We start from the raw sequence: 18,119 nt of genomic DNA, 5'->3' as shown, positions 1-18,119 counted from the left end.
TCCAGTGCCAATAGGAAACCTTAACGGGGAAAAAAAAAAATGACATTTCGGAAAACGGAGCATATGAAATTTGCTTTATACAAATTGAACAATAAATAATTAATCTAGGAACGAAAAACTGAATTAACCAATGGCAGCTAACTCAAATTACTAAGACAAAAATTGTTCACATTTTTGCTCAAGTCCGATGACCCTTTAATCTTGTGTAAAATAACATCAAAAAATATTCATGAATAAAAAAAGATTTTTGTAAAAATTTAAATTTTCAAAAATTCGCGCCTAATATCAGCGCAGATTAGTTGAAAATCAAAAATCTAAAGTACCCTAGCTATTTGCCCGTTCTCCGGCTATGTCAAAATGTATCAAATGTAAAAATCTGTCGATTTTATAAAAATGACAGCTTCAGTGATTTCGGACATTTCGCATTGTCGCAGAATGTTTAGAAATAGATTTAACCTCTAAGTCATGCCATCTTTCCCGTAATACCAAAGATATCAGATCGATCCGACAAGTAGTTTCTGAGATATGCTCAAGTGGAAAATAAAATGGCCAACGTGTTTCATGATTGTTTTTTGGTTAAAACAATCATCACTAGAACTGCGAAGCAGTAATGACGGGTTTCACCGGTGCTATGTTACCCTTGAACTTATGTAATATGTCACTTTCGGTGCCACGTTATCCTTGAACTATATCACTTCCAGAACCAATGAAACCGTTGAACAGATTTCCACATAGGCATTGCACACGTGTTATAAGATGGATGCAGAACATTGATGGGATTTCAAAATTTTTCTTGTCGGACATTTTTACCGCAAATAAAGGGACATAACTCTTATCGTTATTTAAGCCGGCAGTTTTTAGACAACACAGAAAAATCATGTGTCAACAAAATATTCAAATTCGTACGTAATAAAAAATAGGTGCACCTCGTTATTTTTCATATTTAATTCCCGTACGGTATTCAAATTTATTATTCCTACAAAAAGTGTGCCGACTACTGCCGATCTGTACTTTTTCAAATTCCTCCAAAATTACTGTATTTTTTGGGTCATAAGTCGATACATTTTTCAGCAGAAGTCTGGCATTCGTCTTATACTCCGTTTTGACTTATATACGGAGGGTAAAAAAATGACATTCCGAAATTTTATTTGGCAATAAACGTCGCTCTACCACAACGAGCGAGTGACACCATCTGCTAAATAATCGCATTCGACTCTAGCACGCGCTATCGTCTAAAATACTTAAGTACTTACACTATTCCAATCGACATATTCGTCAACATTTCCTAGCATGATTATTTCTTTATTTAAAAATAGGTTGCCAGGCAACGAAACATATGCCCATAGCAGTTAAGTAGTCCGAGCAGTCAACAAGAGTTGTCGCATATTTTTTCTATTGTTGGTAATGAAACATTTATAATACACCAAAATCTGATTAAGAGTAATAACTCCATAAGTAATTATCCGAAAATCATTAGAAACTGTTTGGCTTTTATTTCTCCCCCTTGCTAACGTTTAGTATACGAAACATTTAATTTCATGGATTTAGCTGTTCAAAGTTCATTGAAAATCAATATACTTGTTCGTCTCAAGACCTTAAACTGAAAATCAATCGGATATTAACTTTAGCTTCTAGAATATCCACAAGATTTTTCAAAGTGATCAAGGGCCATAACTCTGGTAGTAAAAGTCGGAAATCATTGTAAATCAATGGGCTTCTCTGACGACCTTAAACAATGTGTATAAATTTAAAGTCAATCGGATATTAACCTTAGCCTCTAGCGCGTCCACAAGAATTTTCATTGTGATCAAGGGCCATAACTGTGGCAGTAATTATAGGAAATCATTGAAAATCAACAGGTTTCTCAGTCCCTTGACCTTAAACAAAGTCGATCGGATATTAATTTCTGTCCCCAGTGCGTCCACAAGATTTTTCAAAGTGATCAAGGACCATAACTCTGGCAGTAATTATCGGATATCATTGAAAATCAATAGACTTCTTCGTCTCATGACCTTAAACACTGTGTATAAATTTAAAGTCAATCGGATGACCTTAAACACTGTGTATAAATTTAAAGTCAATCGGATATTAACTTTAGCCTCTAGAGCGTCCACAATATTTTTCAAAGTGATCAAGGGCCATAACTCTGGCAGTAATGACCTTAAACACTGTGTATAAATTTAAGGTCAATCAGATAATAACTGTAGCCTCTAGAGCATCCACAAGGTATTTCAAAGTAATCAAGGACCATAACTCTGGCAGTAATTATCAGATATTGTTAAAAATCAATAGGATTCTCCATCTCATGACCTTAAACACTGTGTATAAATTTAAAGTCAATCGGATATTAACTTTAGCCTCTAGAATGTCAACAAGATTTTTCAAAGTGATCAAGGGTCATAACTCTGGCAGTAATTATCAGAAATCGTTGAAAATCACTGAGCTTTTTCGTCTCACAACCTTAAACACCGTGTATAAATCTAAAGTCAATCGGATAATAACTTTAGCCTTTAGAGCGTCCACAAGGTATTTCAAAGTAATCAAGGACCATAACTCTGGCAGTAATTATCGGATATCGTTGAAAATCAATAGGCTTCTTCTTCTCATGAACTTAAACACTGCATCAATTTAAAGTCAATCGGATATTAACTTTAGCCTCTAGAGCGTCCACAATATTTTTCAAAGTGATCAAGGGCCATAACTCTGCAGTAATTATCAGAAATAACCGAAAATCAACAGGCTTCTTCATCTCATGACCTTAAACACAGTGGATAAATTTAAAGTCAATCGGATATTAACTTTAGCCTCTAGACAACAGACAGACGGACTGGGGCATTGACAATATATGACCACATTTCAATGTGGGTGTATAAAAACATAAACCCCATTCAAAATATGATCATAAATCCGTGAATATGCCATCTAAATTAGAATCTTTTCTTCGGCATTAGACTCGTGAAATTTGTCACGTATTCATTTCATAGTTTCACACGTCTCGCGAGATTTCTACTTCCATTTCTGTTTTTCCGGCGTGGTTTCCCCTTCTCAGTGATGCAGGATGGAGGGCCTGACGAGCACAGCTGTCTAGTCGTTCAGATGGGACGAAAAACCGAGGTCCCATGTACACATTGGGGTGCATGTAAAAGATCCCTTGGCAGTTGGAATTCGATATAAGAGTAGGCCGTAGCGCCGCTGCCCGGGCAAAATTTCCCTCATGGCACGCTGTATGGCGTATGCCCATCTTTATTAGCCCAGGTTAGGAGCAGAACAGTAGGACGTTAAACCCCATTTCATTTCCATTTCATTTCAATTTCAGTTCGCATTGTCTAGTATTTTTCGGATATGTGTGTGTGTGAAAAAGCTCACTTCCACCGAAGTGAGGGAGCCACGGTGGCTAGGTAGTTAAGACGTTGGCTCGCTAGCCTGGAGGTCGGGGGTTCGATCCCTGCATTGGCCGAGAAAGTTCATCTAGATTTTCCGGTGTGGTTCCCCCTTGTCAGTGGTGCAGAACGGAGGGCCTGACAAGGACAGCTGTCTAGTCCTTCAGATGAGACGAAAATCTGAGGTCCTGTGTATACATTGGAATGCACGTAAAAGATCCTATGGCAGTTGGAATTCGATATAAGAGTAGGCGATAGTGCCACTGTCCGGGCAAAATTTCCCTCATAGAACACTGTATGGCGTATGCCCGTCTTCATTAGCCCAGTATAGGAGCAGAACCGTAGGACGTTAAACCCCATTTCATTTCCACCGAAGTGATATTGCAGACGAGTTATCAGATACATGTTATGTACAATTAGGATATGTGACATATATGACTAATTTCTACATGCTGTCGGCCGATATCAAGGAGATTAAAACATCCAACAATGGGGAAATCATGGGTCAATCACGTAGATTAAGTATAATCACTCTTATTGGATTGATACATATCCCGACAAAGGAGAAGCAATGACTTCTGGATTGATGAATTGTCCGATAAAGGATTAAGGCAGATTAACTAGTTAATCAAGGTAGGTGTATAGGCGATATAGCAGGATAAATATGTTGATCACTTAATTACCTAATCAATCCAGCATATTATCAATAATGATAATCGGGTTGAGTGGTAGTTATACACTCAGTAAACTATATTAATTTTTGAATTTTGAATATTATTCACCATGTCTTGATGTCCTATTAAGCATATTCCCAATCGGACAAGTTTAGGCATTTGGAAAATAGCGTTGGACAAGTCCGGAATATACGGGCAAACTCCCATCCCTGATGCAGAATCAACCAAATCCAGTAATATCAAATTCATTTATACATTTGTTACCATGTGTTATTATGTCAAAAAAAGTGATACTGACAATATTTGTTACTAACTTACCACTAAGTTAGCTGACTTTCTATTAGAAAATTTAAATGCGAAAAAAATCTTAAAATGTGATCCTGACAAAATTGGTTATTTCTTGACAAGGAAAAATGCTAGAAACAATTTTTGGACATCTATATAATCGTATTTATCCAATTTATATATGTCCATTGGAATCAAATATCATAATTTTAAACGAATAATAAATATAACTCACTTCAAAAAAATATTTGTTTTGAATGCTAAAAATACAGTTTTTGCCAAAATGATATTAATTCCGGTGATAATGATAATGTTAAATCAATTCTATGAAATCATAAATGGCATAAGGCATCACATGGTGAAACTTTTATAAAAGTCAAGTAATAATTGGCACTTTTATAGACCAAAAACTTGAAAAGTGACTTGTAGAAATCGTCTATTTCCCTGCAACCGTACAAGTTAGAAACCATTTTGCAATATCTATATGTTCCCATGGGTTCATTCTATTTGTTCATTGTAAGCAAATATCTTAATTATAAACAATTTACAAATGTGTCTCAGTTGAATAAAATATTTGTTTTGAAGGCTAAAAATAGACTTTTTGCCAAAATGGAGTTCGAAGGTGAGCATTTTCTGCTTAGGGTAAGCAGAGAAACAATCTGATGGGTTGATGCTTTGGGGCCAATAACTTAGGTTTTAATTAAGTGAGAGTGACTACTACACTATATAAAACTGAGACAATTCAAAACACGAGAAATTACAAAAAATTACGAACACTATTGCAAGAAACTTTTGTTAAAACATTTTCAACAAATAGAGCATTTTTATGTCTTAAGATTTGCAAGTTACATATCCAAAATTTTCGTTTGAGTTCTTCTACAAAAGTCACACCGATAACAAATTTTCTTTTAATGATACGGTTTATCATTAAACTTACCAGAAATTTATATAGTTAAGTGTCACTCCACGAGAAAACCATGCAAAATCCTGCAAAAGTGATAAGGTGGGGGGTCGGCACTTCGGATCCATATTCACAGGAATTAATCAGTCCGACTAGACTACTCGTTGACCAAAAGGGCCGATCTCAAAAATTAACCATTCGGGAGACATGGCCCTATAACGATTTTCAGCCTATTTTCACCGATTTTGAGTCAAAATTTAGGCATATTTAGAGTCATTTTTCCAGGCCAAAATAGGGACTGCGTGATATACTGATGGTAGGTGATGATAGTATATGTCTTCGACTATTCAAGCATCATGACCAATTTATGTTGCTCTATGTCTCTGAGACATAGTATGGAAACCACTAATAGGTGTCGCCCATCACCTTGAAAGTACCCTATCTTTGAAATTAAATATAGCCGATGGTACGGGTATGGGCAAGATGGGTAAACGGTAATTATGTAGAGGGGTACTAGTGCTACCAAAATCAACAATAAAATTTTTGCCCACTCTTGTCCCATTATCAGAAATAATTTTTAAAGTTACCCCTTTTTCGAAATTTTGACCGATAGTGAATTGGTTGTTCACTATATATGCGCATAGTTTAATCGCCATATCAACCATAAATTTGCTCGAATGAACTAGAAATGTTTGATAGAATGACTCCTGTATCAGGGGGAACTGTCAATTTTTTTTCAGATATCACTCATTCACCTCCTTTTTGCCAGTCTCGACCCCTATCATGAACCTTTGTAGCAAAAAGTCCTTTACTTTGTCGGAGAACTGTTTACGACTGGCCGTAGTTTTCAGAGCCCACCCAGGTTTCATAGCCAGTACAGGTTCACCGCCTTCTTCAATAGAATGAACAGTTCTTTGAACACCAACAGAAGCGATTTCAGTAAATTTTGTGGCCCACTTTCTTTTGATTTTATCCAATTTAGTCTCACGTACTGGTTTTAGAACATGTTTCCCTCCAGCTATATGGCGAGTAAGTTCTTCTTGAGTGGTAAAAACTTTTACACAATTTACGTCTGTACAGTTTATATTCGCTGAAGAAGATCCTGCCCTACGAAGTGATCCAGTCTCCACAGCAGGAACACTGTAGGGGCCAGTGACAGGATTAGTTTCTTGCTGTGGTTTTTCGTTTTTCAGTAGAGAGTCCATTGTTACTAGTTTTCCATTACCAATTTTGTAGGCCTTCCAAAAGCGAATATAAACTGTACAGACGTAAACGGTCCTCCGACAAAGTAAAGGACTTTTTGCTACAAAGGTTCATGATAGGGGTCGAGACTGGCAAAAAGGAGGTGCTTTCCAATGTTGTGAAATTAATGAAATCACAGTTTTCAAAGGAGGACTGGCTCACTACTAAACAAGTGAACAGTTATTTCTCGAGATTGGCTGCCCAGCAAAAGTGCGGTCATCCACTCGGACAGGTTGAACATGACACAATTGACGAAGAACCTGCCTTAGATCTAGTTTCGAGAAGGAAACTTCGTTCTCGAATTATTGAACAGTGTTAACTATAAGAATCACAACTCTTCGAGGATCGTATCGGATCAACTCTTCGAGGATAATATCTTGCAAAGTAACTTCATATGAAGGCCAAACATTAAATTTGCCTATCTGATATAAATCGTACGTTTCAGAAATTTATTGATGTCTTGTCCAGAGTCTACGCAGAATAGATATCGCAAAAATATTTATATTGTACAAGAAACCCATTTTTATGTTATTTTAAAGTCATTCATTATACATTATAAGAAATGCCGGACGCTTAGAAATGATGGGCACTGTATTGTAAATAGCTGAGTCAATCCATCTATAAACAATACTGTAAATTGTTACGTTCGTGTATAATTTCTGATTCCCTTACTTAATTGTTACGTTCGTGTATAATTACTGATTCACTTACTTAATTTTTTTGATAAAATTTCGTCTATTGGTCTGATCATTATAAAGCTTCCGCCGCTTTAGGCCTAGGTAGAGACAGGGGGTATCCGTCAAAATAATTTTCGATAATGCATAAAGGTACTTTTGGTCACCAAACCTATGAAATCGTATCATGAAGATTTATAGTCAATATGCGAAAATTTCAGAAACGGTGAATGAGTGATATCTGAAAAAAAATTGACAGTTCCCCCTGATACAGGAGTCATTCTATCAAACATTTCTAGTTCACTCAAGCAGATTCAAGCAAATTTATGGTCAATATGGCGATTAAACTATACGCATATATAGTGAACAACCAATTCACTATCGGTCAAAATTTCGAAAAAGGGGTAACTTTAAAAATTATTTCTGATAATGGGACAAGCGTGGGCAAAATTTTTATTGTTGATTTTGGTAGCACTAGTACCCCTCTACATAATTACCGTTTACCCATCTTGCCCATACCCGTACCATCGGCTATATTTAATTTCAAAGATAGGGTACTTTCAAGGTGATGGGCGACACCTATCAGTGGTTTCCATACTATGTCTCAGAGTCATGGAGCAACATAAATTGGTCATGATGCTTGAATAGTCGAAGACATATACTATCATCACCTACCATCAGTATATCACGCAGTCCCTATTTTGGCCTGGAAAAATGACTCTAAATATGCCTAAATTTTGACTCAAAATCGGTGAAAATAGGCTGAAAATCGTTATAGGGCCATATCTCCCAAATGGTTAATTTTTGAGATCGGCCCTTTTGGTCAACGAGTAGTCTAGTCGGACAGATTAATCCCTGTGAATATGAATCGGATCGGCTGACCCCCACCTTATCACCCCCTGCATGGTTTTCTCGTGGAATGACACTTAATGATTTCACACTCTACTGACGTCGGTAAACTTACCCAATCAACATTCTTTATCTCTTGAGCACTATAACACAAAGGTGCTAATTAAGTTGTGAGATTAACAGAATTTAATATACTGTTAATATACAAGACCTACATTACTAATGTATGGACTATTCTCTTTGGTTCTAAATTATAACACCGAGAGAAATATTAAACAAAAATTAACAAATATATGGCGTGGTTGCTATGTGATTTAATGTTAGAACATAACGATATATCTTTAACTTGCGCGACCTCAAACGGATATAGCTCAGTCAATTTTACAGTTTAATATCAGTTATCTTTTTAAATAAAGCAACCGAACTGCAGTCGATTTGACACCAAAAGTATTCCAATATGAACCCTGAATAAGGTCGTGCATGCTTGTACATGTATAAAAGGAATTGCTCCTTTGATCGAGAAGGCGTTACTTGATTGCTGACTCCGTGCTTCTGCATGGACAATTCGTGTAACGGTAATACGCGAAGTCTGAAATAGTCGGGTTGACGTTTGAATTATATGGGTTTTTTTTTATCAGGAATCGGCTTTGTACATTTGACAGAATTTATTAGCTGAACGGTACAGAGGTGTAACATGGTCATTTCTACATAAATTGTATCATTATATTCTAAAAAAGACATCCAGGCTTGTAAGCGAGTTGTTCGGATCTTACGAGTCATTCTCACAAAATTGACGATAAGATATATAAGCTCTTAAAGAACAAGCCAACAGTGAGGCTGATGTCCCCCGCCGAAATTGCAAAATAAATAGATGACACATATTAATTAATCGCACATTTATTTTTTTCACTAAGTTTCATCACTCTCTATCAGATAGAATCAAGATTATCTTGTCCCAAACCATCGACAAATGAAATCGATTAGCTCTGCTTAGCTTCAGCTCGAAATGTTAATTATTGAACTCAGTCAAGACATTCACCTAATGAACATCTACATATACATCAAGTTTAAACATTCACCTAATAGACACCTATGCCAAGTTTGAACATTCTACCTCAATTAGAAGGAGAGTTATTGTGTTCCAAAGTTTCTACCAATCAAATTGCTTATCACTCTGCTTACCCTCAGCAAAAAATGTTCATTATCGAACTTAGTTAAGGTATTCATATAATAAATCTATACACCAAGTTTCATCAATCTCACTTAATTAGAACTAAAGTTATCGTGTCCCAAAGCATCAACCAATCAAATTGCTTATCTCTGCTTACCCTAAGCGGAAAATGCTCATCTTCGAACTCCATCAAGGCATTGACCTACTCAACACATACACCAAGTTTGAACATTCTAGCTCAATTAGGAAGAGAGTTATCGTGCCCCAAAGTATCAACCAATCAAATTGCTTATCTCTGCTTACCCTAAGCGGAAAATGCTCATCTTCGAACTCCATCAAGGCATTGACCTAATAAACACATACACCAAGTTTGAACATTCTAGCTCAATTAAAAGTTATCGTGTCCCAAAGCATCAACCAATCAAATTGCTTATCTCTGCTTACCCTAAGCGGAAAATGCTCATCTTCGAACTCCATCAAGGCATTGACCTAATCAACACATACACCAAGTTTGAATATTCTAGCCCAATTAGGAAGAGAGTTATCGTGTCCCAAAGCATCAACCAATCAAATTGCTTATCTCTGCTTACCCTAAGCGGAAAATGCTCATCTTCGAACTCCATCAAGGCATTGACCTAATAAACACATACACCAAGTTTGAACATTCTAGCTCAATTAGGAAGAGAGTTATTGTGTCCCAAAAAGTGTGACGGACAGACAGACGGACAGACAGACGGACAGACAGACAGACAGACAGACAGACGGACGAACCCATTTTAATAGTCCCCTGCTTTCTTCGAAAGGCGGGGGACAATAAATTCTCAGTTATTGTCTTAGATTTTGGTCTACAGGTACGTACAGCAGGTCTTTACTCGCACGTTTCTAATCTAACCTGTACCATAATTCTTAATTAAGACTTTACTGCTGATGTACATAGTGTTAAGTACAAAATTATTATAGAAGTCTGTCAGAAGTGTGAACCGTACCAATACTTTGTATAGCTGTATGTGCCTAACTGAGTTATAAATTTATTTAAACCAGATTTTGACTTTATTCCGTGGAGTCAGAAACGAATCAACCCCAAAAATAAAGAAGATAGTCCTAGACAAACGATAAAGGCAGAAGAAATCAGTGGTTTTAGATGGGCGGTCTAGAGGGTTTTGAGAGACATCCTTATATAGTCCCTCACAAGAGAGGCTAGAGACTCTCAACCTTCAATTGAGGAAAGTAACCAGCAAGGTTATATATATTTATCATGTGCTATATAATTTTGTTTATTTAAAATATTAATAGACTATTCCGTGCTCATAATTTCAGTTTACTTGTATGCATGAAATTCATATTGTCGTCACCCCTGTCCGTCCGTCCGTCCATCCATCCATCGGTCAGGCATCCACAATCGCTCTAGAGGCTAAAGTTAATATCCTATTGACTTTAAATTTATACAGCGATTTCAGATAATTACTGCCAGAGTTATCACTTTGAAAAATCTTGTGGACACTCTAGAGGCTAAAGTTAATATCCGATTGACTTTAAATTTATACACAGTGTTTGAGGTCATGAGACGAAGAATCCTATTGATTTCCGATAATTACTGCCAGAGTTATGGCGCTTGATCACTTCAAAAAATCTTGTGGACGCTCTAGAGACTAAAGTTAATATCCGATTGACTTTAAATTTATACACAGTGTTTAAGGTCATGAACAGCTAAATCCATGATATTAAAAGTTTTGTATACTAAGCGTGGGGCAGAATTTTATAAAAACCAAACAAATTCTAATGGTTTTCTGATAATTACTTCATGAGTTGTTACTCTTAATCAGATTTTAGTTTATTATAAATGTTTCATTACCGATAAAGGAAAAAGTAAAAATATGCGACAACACTTGTTGACAGCCCGGACAATTTAGCTGCTGTGGGCGTATGTTTCGTTGCCTGGCAACCTATCTTTTTCTGTAACATAGAATCATATTGTATTTTAACATTGTATATCGTGCCTTATTATATGTTATTACTATTTTCATCGTTATATATATTGTTTAATAGTTATTATTTCTCAAATGTAAATAGATATTTACACAATTTTTCAGTATAATGTATGAAATTCATTATTTCTGTTTTCCACTATCATATTATTTGTTTCAATAAAATTTGCGAACAGATATCAAACTGCCGCCTGCCCCAAAACATGTGCCAATCCGCATGTAACGAGAATAAATATAAATTGTGAATTAAATAACAATACACATTGCGCAGTAGTCTTCCTGGGGAAAATGTTGAAAGAACGGGAACGGGTACAAATAGTGTGAAGAATCAAACCTTGCCACGGAGAATTTAAATTCATATTTAAAAATGAAGGTATTTATAATAGATCGATCTATCTGACCATCTTCAGTTTCTCTTGCAAACTACGGCGGTAATCGAAATCGCCGACAAATAGTCCTATTGGTCACTGCCATCCATTATTGTTTAAAAAATTTCATCTGATTCGAGAATATTAATAAATAATAATTAATTTATTCAGAATACTTATAATCACTTAAAATAACAATACTCACGCTCTACTGGTGTCGGTTCCACTTATTGACGTACATCAAAGATAACTGGTGGTTTCACTCAGATAGTGAGCGGTAGCCAAATACTGATGCTTTCTTAATTAGTGACGCTTTTTCCAATTTCTCCCACACGCGCCTGACTAGTGATATGTTTGGATTAACTCACGTTTGTTTAATTACTCACATTATTTTTGCATTCTGACACAAGTGGAAGTAAGGAATACTAACCAATTAACTTAAATACTCAACTTATGATTATTACTGACCATTTATAGGAATACTGACGTAAGGTGCAAGTACTGACAGGTTTAAGCGACTACTGACAACACGTATATTTCTCACGAGTTTCCATGAATAGTAACCACAATTAATCTTTTCAATTCTTTTGAAGGATATTCTAACGCAGAGGCCAGTTAGTCAATATTAATAAATAATAATTAATTTATTCAGAATACTTATAATCACTTAAAATAACAATACTCACGCTCTACTGGTGTCGGTTCCACTTATTGACGTACATCAAAGATAACTGGTGGTTTCACTCAGGTAGTGAGCGGTAGCCAAATACTGATGCTTTCTTAATTAGTGACGCTTTTTCCAATTTCTCCCACACGCGCCTGACTAGTGATATGTTCGGATTAACTCACGTTTGTTTAATTACTCACATTATTTTTGCATTCTGACAGAAGTGGAAGTAAGGAATACTAACCAATTAACTTAAATACTCAACTTATGATTATTACTGACCATTTATAGGAATACTGACGTAAGGTGCAAGTACTGACAGGTTTAAGCGACTACTGACAACACGTATATTTCTCACGAGTTTCCATGAATAGTAACCACAGTTAATCTTTTCAATTCTTTTGAAGGATATTCTAACGCAGAGGCCAGTTAGTCAATACTCAGAGCTCAGTTCTACACACTATGCATGTTACCATGTATGTTTCATTTAAATTTGTGAAACGGAAGTCTATTGAATTTCAGCAATTTCCGTCAATTATTTCTAGAGTTATGACCATTGTTTTACTTTGTGAATCTTGTGAACGTTCGAATGACAAAAGTTATCATCCGATCTGTATGAAATTTATATACATTATTTAAAAATTATAATCTGATCTGTATGAAATTATCTTGTAAATGCCCCCATTACCCACAAGAGAATAAATATGCAATAACCCTTGTCGATCGCACAGACGATTCAGCTTCTGTGGGTGTATATTTCGTTTCCTGACAACCTATCTTTTTTCAGTTTAATAAAATGATTGTTTCGCCTTTTGTCACGTAATAAGTTGCTATCCTGGGATTTGGCTTTCACTTGGGATCAAGATGCAAATCCAAATACCTTGATCACCCCTGAGAATGTGAAATGAAATGAAATGGGGTTTAACGTCCTACTGTTCTGCTCCAAACTGCCATGAGAATGTACCTTCAATTACTTCGCTAAGTGACTCGCATGTATCTTGGCTCTACTTTGTTTGATCGAAACGTTCTTGAGAATTAAAGCTAAATGCAGGCTGTTTGAATCAGATATTGCTCTGTCAGGAATGGATTCAGAAAAACTAGAAGGTGCTCCAATACACAATCTAGATTTGGAATGGACAGTCGGTTTCATAAACTATGAACTCAAGTAACGAGGCGCCAAAAATTTGAAATGTGCATCCACTATGCAAGTAAAAGCCAAATACCAGGACTTGATCGAATCCCAATCTTCTGATACCTTCTGAGGATATAGTAATATCGCTAGGTATGAAATTCCTGCTGTAATGAAAGTCTGGGATGAGAAACAGAAGCTTTTGCAGCAACAGAGTCTAGCTGTCAAGGAAATAGCAAACTTATTCCCTGACTAAAGGTAAACAATCATTTGATTAAACTGAAAAAAAAAACGGGTTGTCCGTTCACAAAGGAATCAGATGTTGATGAACTTTTGAAAAGTGATATGACAGAGGAGGCCAACCAAATGCGTCTGTATATCGAGTAAGATATGCTTGAATACATAGTAGTCGACATATTACAACACTATGTTGGTTTGAAAAGCGAAAAATACATATTTGCGACACCATTTTTGTTGCCAGATTGGATTTTTGCCATGTTGGATTGTCACGGATCATTTTCAATATCATAATTAGATAAGCAGACCATGAAAACCTGTACATGAGACTGGGAAAAGCATTCTGAACAAACATGTTAGTGGTGAAATGATAAAAACTAATATTTTGGCTAAATGAAAGCGAAGACGATTTTATTTGAGAAGGTGAAGGCGATGAAGCGCCATGACTGGTTGTAATGTTGTCAATTTAGTGTCATTCACCGAGCCATACAGTTGCAACCGAATCACGTCCAGTGACAATGGACACATGTTTCTGCATAGTTTTACCAATGCCAGTAGTTAATCTTTCCTTGATTGGTGATTCCATTGTTACGCAATTCTTCATATTTACTGTGTAGTTATAATGCACAGGAAGAACGAAGACATCGGTGTCTTCTAATATTATGGTTGTGTCAGTTTGGTGATCACTCTGGCACACATCATCACCTGCTGAACAATGATGTTGTCTGCTTCTTCATGTGTTGGTCCAGGATCTGTCTGCCCTGGTTGTAACTATACCACATTTGCTATTCTCAACTGGGGCAGCATTCTCCTGGATTACTACCATGAAGCAGTTAATAAGTCTGATTGTCAAACTTGAGAGTCATTTCATCATGAATACACTAGGAACCATGAATTGGTGGTAAGACAGTGTATCATCCAATGGATTACTTGTCAGCAAAAATGTCCTCAGCAAGCTTGACATAGAATGCAAAATAATGTGGAAATGGGACAGGCATTCAGAAAAGTAGCAGAAGCGAAGACGATTTCATTTGAGAAGGTGAAGGCGATGAAGCACCTTGTGATGCTGCAAAAGGAAGAACAAAAAAAGAAGTCTTCAAGAATTCTCCAGACTCTGGAAAAGTGCAAGAATTACGGGGGTCCAGTAACACCCTTTACAATAGACTGGATAGATTGACTGAATGAGAATCAGCTTTTATCTGAAATTTCTTTTCTCAGACTGACTGTGACCCTAACTCTTCTAACCCTCTAACCCTAACCCTAAATGGAGAGTAAAACTGGTTAATGGAAAACATCAATTCAAGACATTTAACTGGATGAACTGAAGCAGTATGTGAAGATGGCTGTCAAACCAAAAGCTTAACTTGTGGATGATATCGATGAACTAATTCTTGGAATTCTATGCAAAAAAATGATGAATACACAGACCAAATGGGTGTGCCACACAAAAAATAATTTTAATTTCGGAAAGGTCAGGGGTCAATTCCTGTATGTTTGTAATACATGGGTACTCTCAAATATCAGTATTTATCACATTATTAATGGTTTTACTGTGAAAAATGATATTTTGGGGCAGCTTGGCAGCCATTTTGAAAAATGGCTCTGCACCAACTGAAAGTTTACATTTTTGGCCAAAAAGGCCCATTTTCACATTGTTCGAGTCCTTTCACTAATGAAACTGATGTATTCGTGGATTTCAATAAAAATGGATATACTAAATGTGATTTTGTAACATTATACTCAATCTGATCTTGTTCAAACTCTTCAAAGTTCGTGAAAGGGCCATATAACCCAGAAAAACGTCAACATTAAAAATACATTGTTACTCTCAAATATCAGTATTTATCGACTTACTAATGGTTTTATTGTTAAAAAATGGTTCTGCACCAACCGAAAGACTCGATTTGCGGCCAAAAACTGTTCTTATTTGTGTTCTTCGGGTACTTTCAGCCATGAAAACACCCGTCTTCAAAACTCGCCTTGAAAAAAAAAAAATAGCTCTCATCGGATCCTTACTTTAGTTGTCGCACTGTCCTAGTTAAACAGAAAGAACTAAATAGACATAATGACAAGGGTTTGCGCAGCAATACAAAAGTGCAGTGGAAATTGTTACCAATAAGAAATAATATTGGATGCTCCCCCCCAAAAAAGAATAGCCATGCCTTACCTCATCTATTACACATATAACTTAAGTGGAGTACACTATAGCTATTGATAGCATTGTAGATGATGACTTGATGTTAAACTGTTTTGTTTTATTTAAATTTTTTACTTCAGACATCAGATCTCAGTCATAGTGTTATATCCACCATGACGTTCCGAGCTGAATATAGACGTGGTGGAAGTTCTTCCATGTTCTCTCGCAATGTTCGATTCCAAGTGGATATCAGTACAGCTCCAGGAGAAAGAGAAATCTCTATAGCAACTAGTTTTTGTCTTACTTTTACACTTATCTCAGGTTAGTATAAACAACATTTCTAAACTAGGGGAAGAAAGCAGGGGACTATTAAAATGGGGTCATACTCTTTTGGGAACACAATAACTCTGCTTCTAATTGAGGTAGAATGTTTATTAGGTGAATGCATTGACCGAGTGAATGCCTTCATAATGAGCATTTTATGTGTAGGCCAAGAAACTGTCCTATCTCACATTCACAATCTTTGGAACAAAATAAGTCTGTTTCTAATTCGGATTTTAATTAAAGGACAGAGGTGAATCTTGGTTTATGTTTATAGTTTCATTATATAATTACCTTAGTTAAGTTAGATAATGATTATTTTGGTGTATAGTTTCATTACATAAATTCCTTGAGTTAGTTCGATAATCATTTCTGCTTAGGACAAGTAGAGATAAGCAGTTTGATTTGTGATGCTTCGGGACATTATAACTTTAATTCTAACTAGGACTGCAATGCAGTGATGACGGGTTTCGCCGGTGTTACGTACGTTAACTCTTGAATTGATGTACGAACTGACGTCACTTCCCTAAACATTACACGTGTTGTAAAAAGGACGCAGAATAAACCAATAAATCAAGCAATATCAGTTCCATTTATACATTCGTTACCATTTGTTACATATGTCATAAAAAAACCTACAGTAATCGAAGACTCGATACGATGACATCTCTTCCGTTATCAACAAAATATTTATATTGCATTACATAAATACCTTGAGTTAGTTTGATAATCATTTCTGCTTAGGACAAGTAGAGATAAGCTGTTTGATTTGTGATGCTTCCGAACATGATAACTTTAATTGTCCCCCGCCTTTCGAAGAAGGCAGGTGACTAATCTGTCTGTCCGTCCGTGCGTCCGTCTGTCTGTCACACTTTTTGGGACACAATAACTCTCTTTCTAATTGAGCTAGAATGTTCAAACTTGGTGTAGGTGTTTATTAGGTCAATACCTTGATGGAGTTCGAAGATGAGCATTTTCCGCTTAGGGTAAGCGGAGATAAGCAATTTGATTGGTTGATGCTTTGGGACACGATAACTTTAGTTCTAATTAAGTGGGAGTAATGAAACTTGGTGTATAGTTTCATTACATCAATACCTTGACTAAGTTTGATAATGAGCATTTTCTGCTCAGGGTAAGCAGAGCGATAAGCAATTTGATTGGCCGAGACTTTGGAACACAATGCCTTGATGGAGTTTCGAAGATGAACATTTTCTGCTTACGGTAAGCAGAGATAACTTTGGTGTTATCTATATGGAAAAAAACTGTGACTGTCGCTTTAAACCGTGGATCACTTTATGATTAGTTGATCACGTGACTCGGGCTGACGTCATGTTGACAATCGACGCGACACGCTTGAGAAGAGATTTTTTGAGGACTATGAAGTCCAACTGTCTAAAATCACTAACCCAAACCCAGTGCGTTTGTTGAAAACTTCATACCGACACGACACGAGAAATAAAATCGACACTCTCAGTTTTAGACAAAGTTTCAAGCCTTCAACGACTTGGAGAATTAATTAAAAAAAGAATAGGCCTACACAACATTTATGGCAAATTCGCCTGACCACAGACATCATTCATACATAGTCATGTCAACGACAGAAGACACCAACGACAATATTGAGATTTCAACACCTACAACAACAGACTTGAGAACTATTTTGATCGAGACTGTTGTACGTTCAGATGAATTAACTGAAGCATTTAATTAAGTAGATTCCCTTATACAGGAAGGTGAAGATATTCCTCGAAAGGGGTACAGTCTGCCTTTGATGAAGCCATTAAAAAGATAGTTGAATTTAAAAGATATATGCAAATAAGATATGAAATTTTAAGAGCCGAAGAATCAGATAGACACTCCTTCAATACCAGCATAAGTTCAAAGGGCTCAAGAAAACCAAATAGAAAATCTGAGAAAGGGCTGAAAAACTATTTGATTTACAACAGGAACAATATATGAAACGTTTTGAACTAGAGAAAGAATTGTCAAAACTCAAGGAGGATGCAGAAATGATTCAAAATATACAACGGGAAGATATTTCAGAAGTTTTGATAGGTTCCACACCAAAGACACCCCAAGTACCTACTACTGAAACGTAC

General features: G+C 36.3%; 1 protein-coding gene across 5 annotated transcripts in view; it reads left to right on the top strand.

The window, feature by feature from the left end:
• Positions 1-18,119, top strand: part of LOC126825386 (serine/threonine-protein kinase BRSK2) — a 695,489-nt gene that overhangs the window by 565,995 nt on the left and 111,375 nt on the right. For all 5 annotated transcript variants that reach the window (XM_056101811.1, XM_050555009.2, XM_050555005.2 and 2 more), the window contains one exon: positions 15,840-16,020. In XM_056101811.1, coding sequence (XP_055957786.1) covers positions 15,840-16,020 — 181 coding nt within the window. The remainder of the gene's footprint in view (positions 1-15,839; positions 16,021-18,119) is intronic.

The sequence above is a fragment of the Patella vulgata genome, chromosome 6 (genome assembly GCF_932274485.2).
Source record: "Patella vulgata chromosome 6, xgPatVulg1.2, whole genome shotgun sequence".
In the NCBI taxonomy this organism is placed as follows: domain Eukaryota; kingdom Metazoa; phylum Mollusca; class Gastropoda; family Patellidae; genus Patella; species Patella vulgata.
The sequence above is the reverse complement of the archived record's forward strand: the minus strand, read 5'-3'. Positions and strand labels throughout refer to the sequence as shown.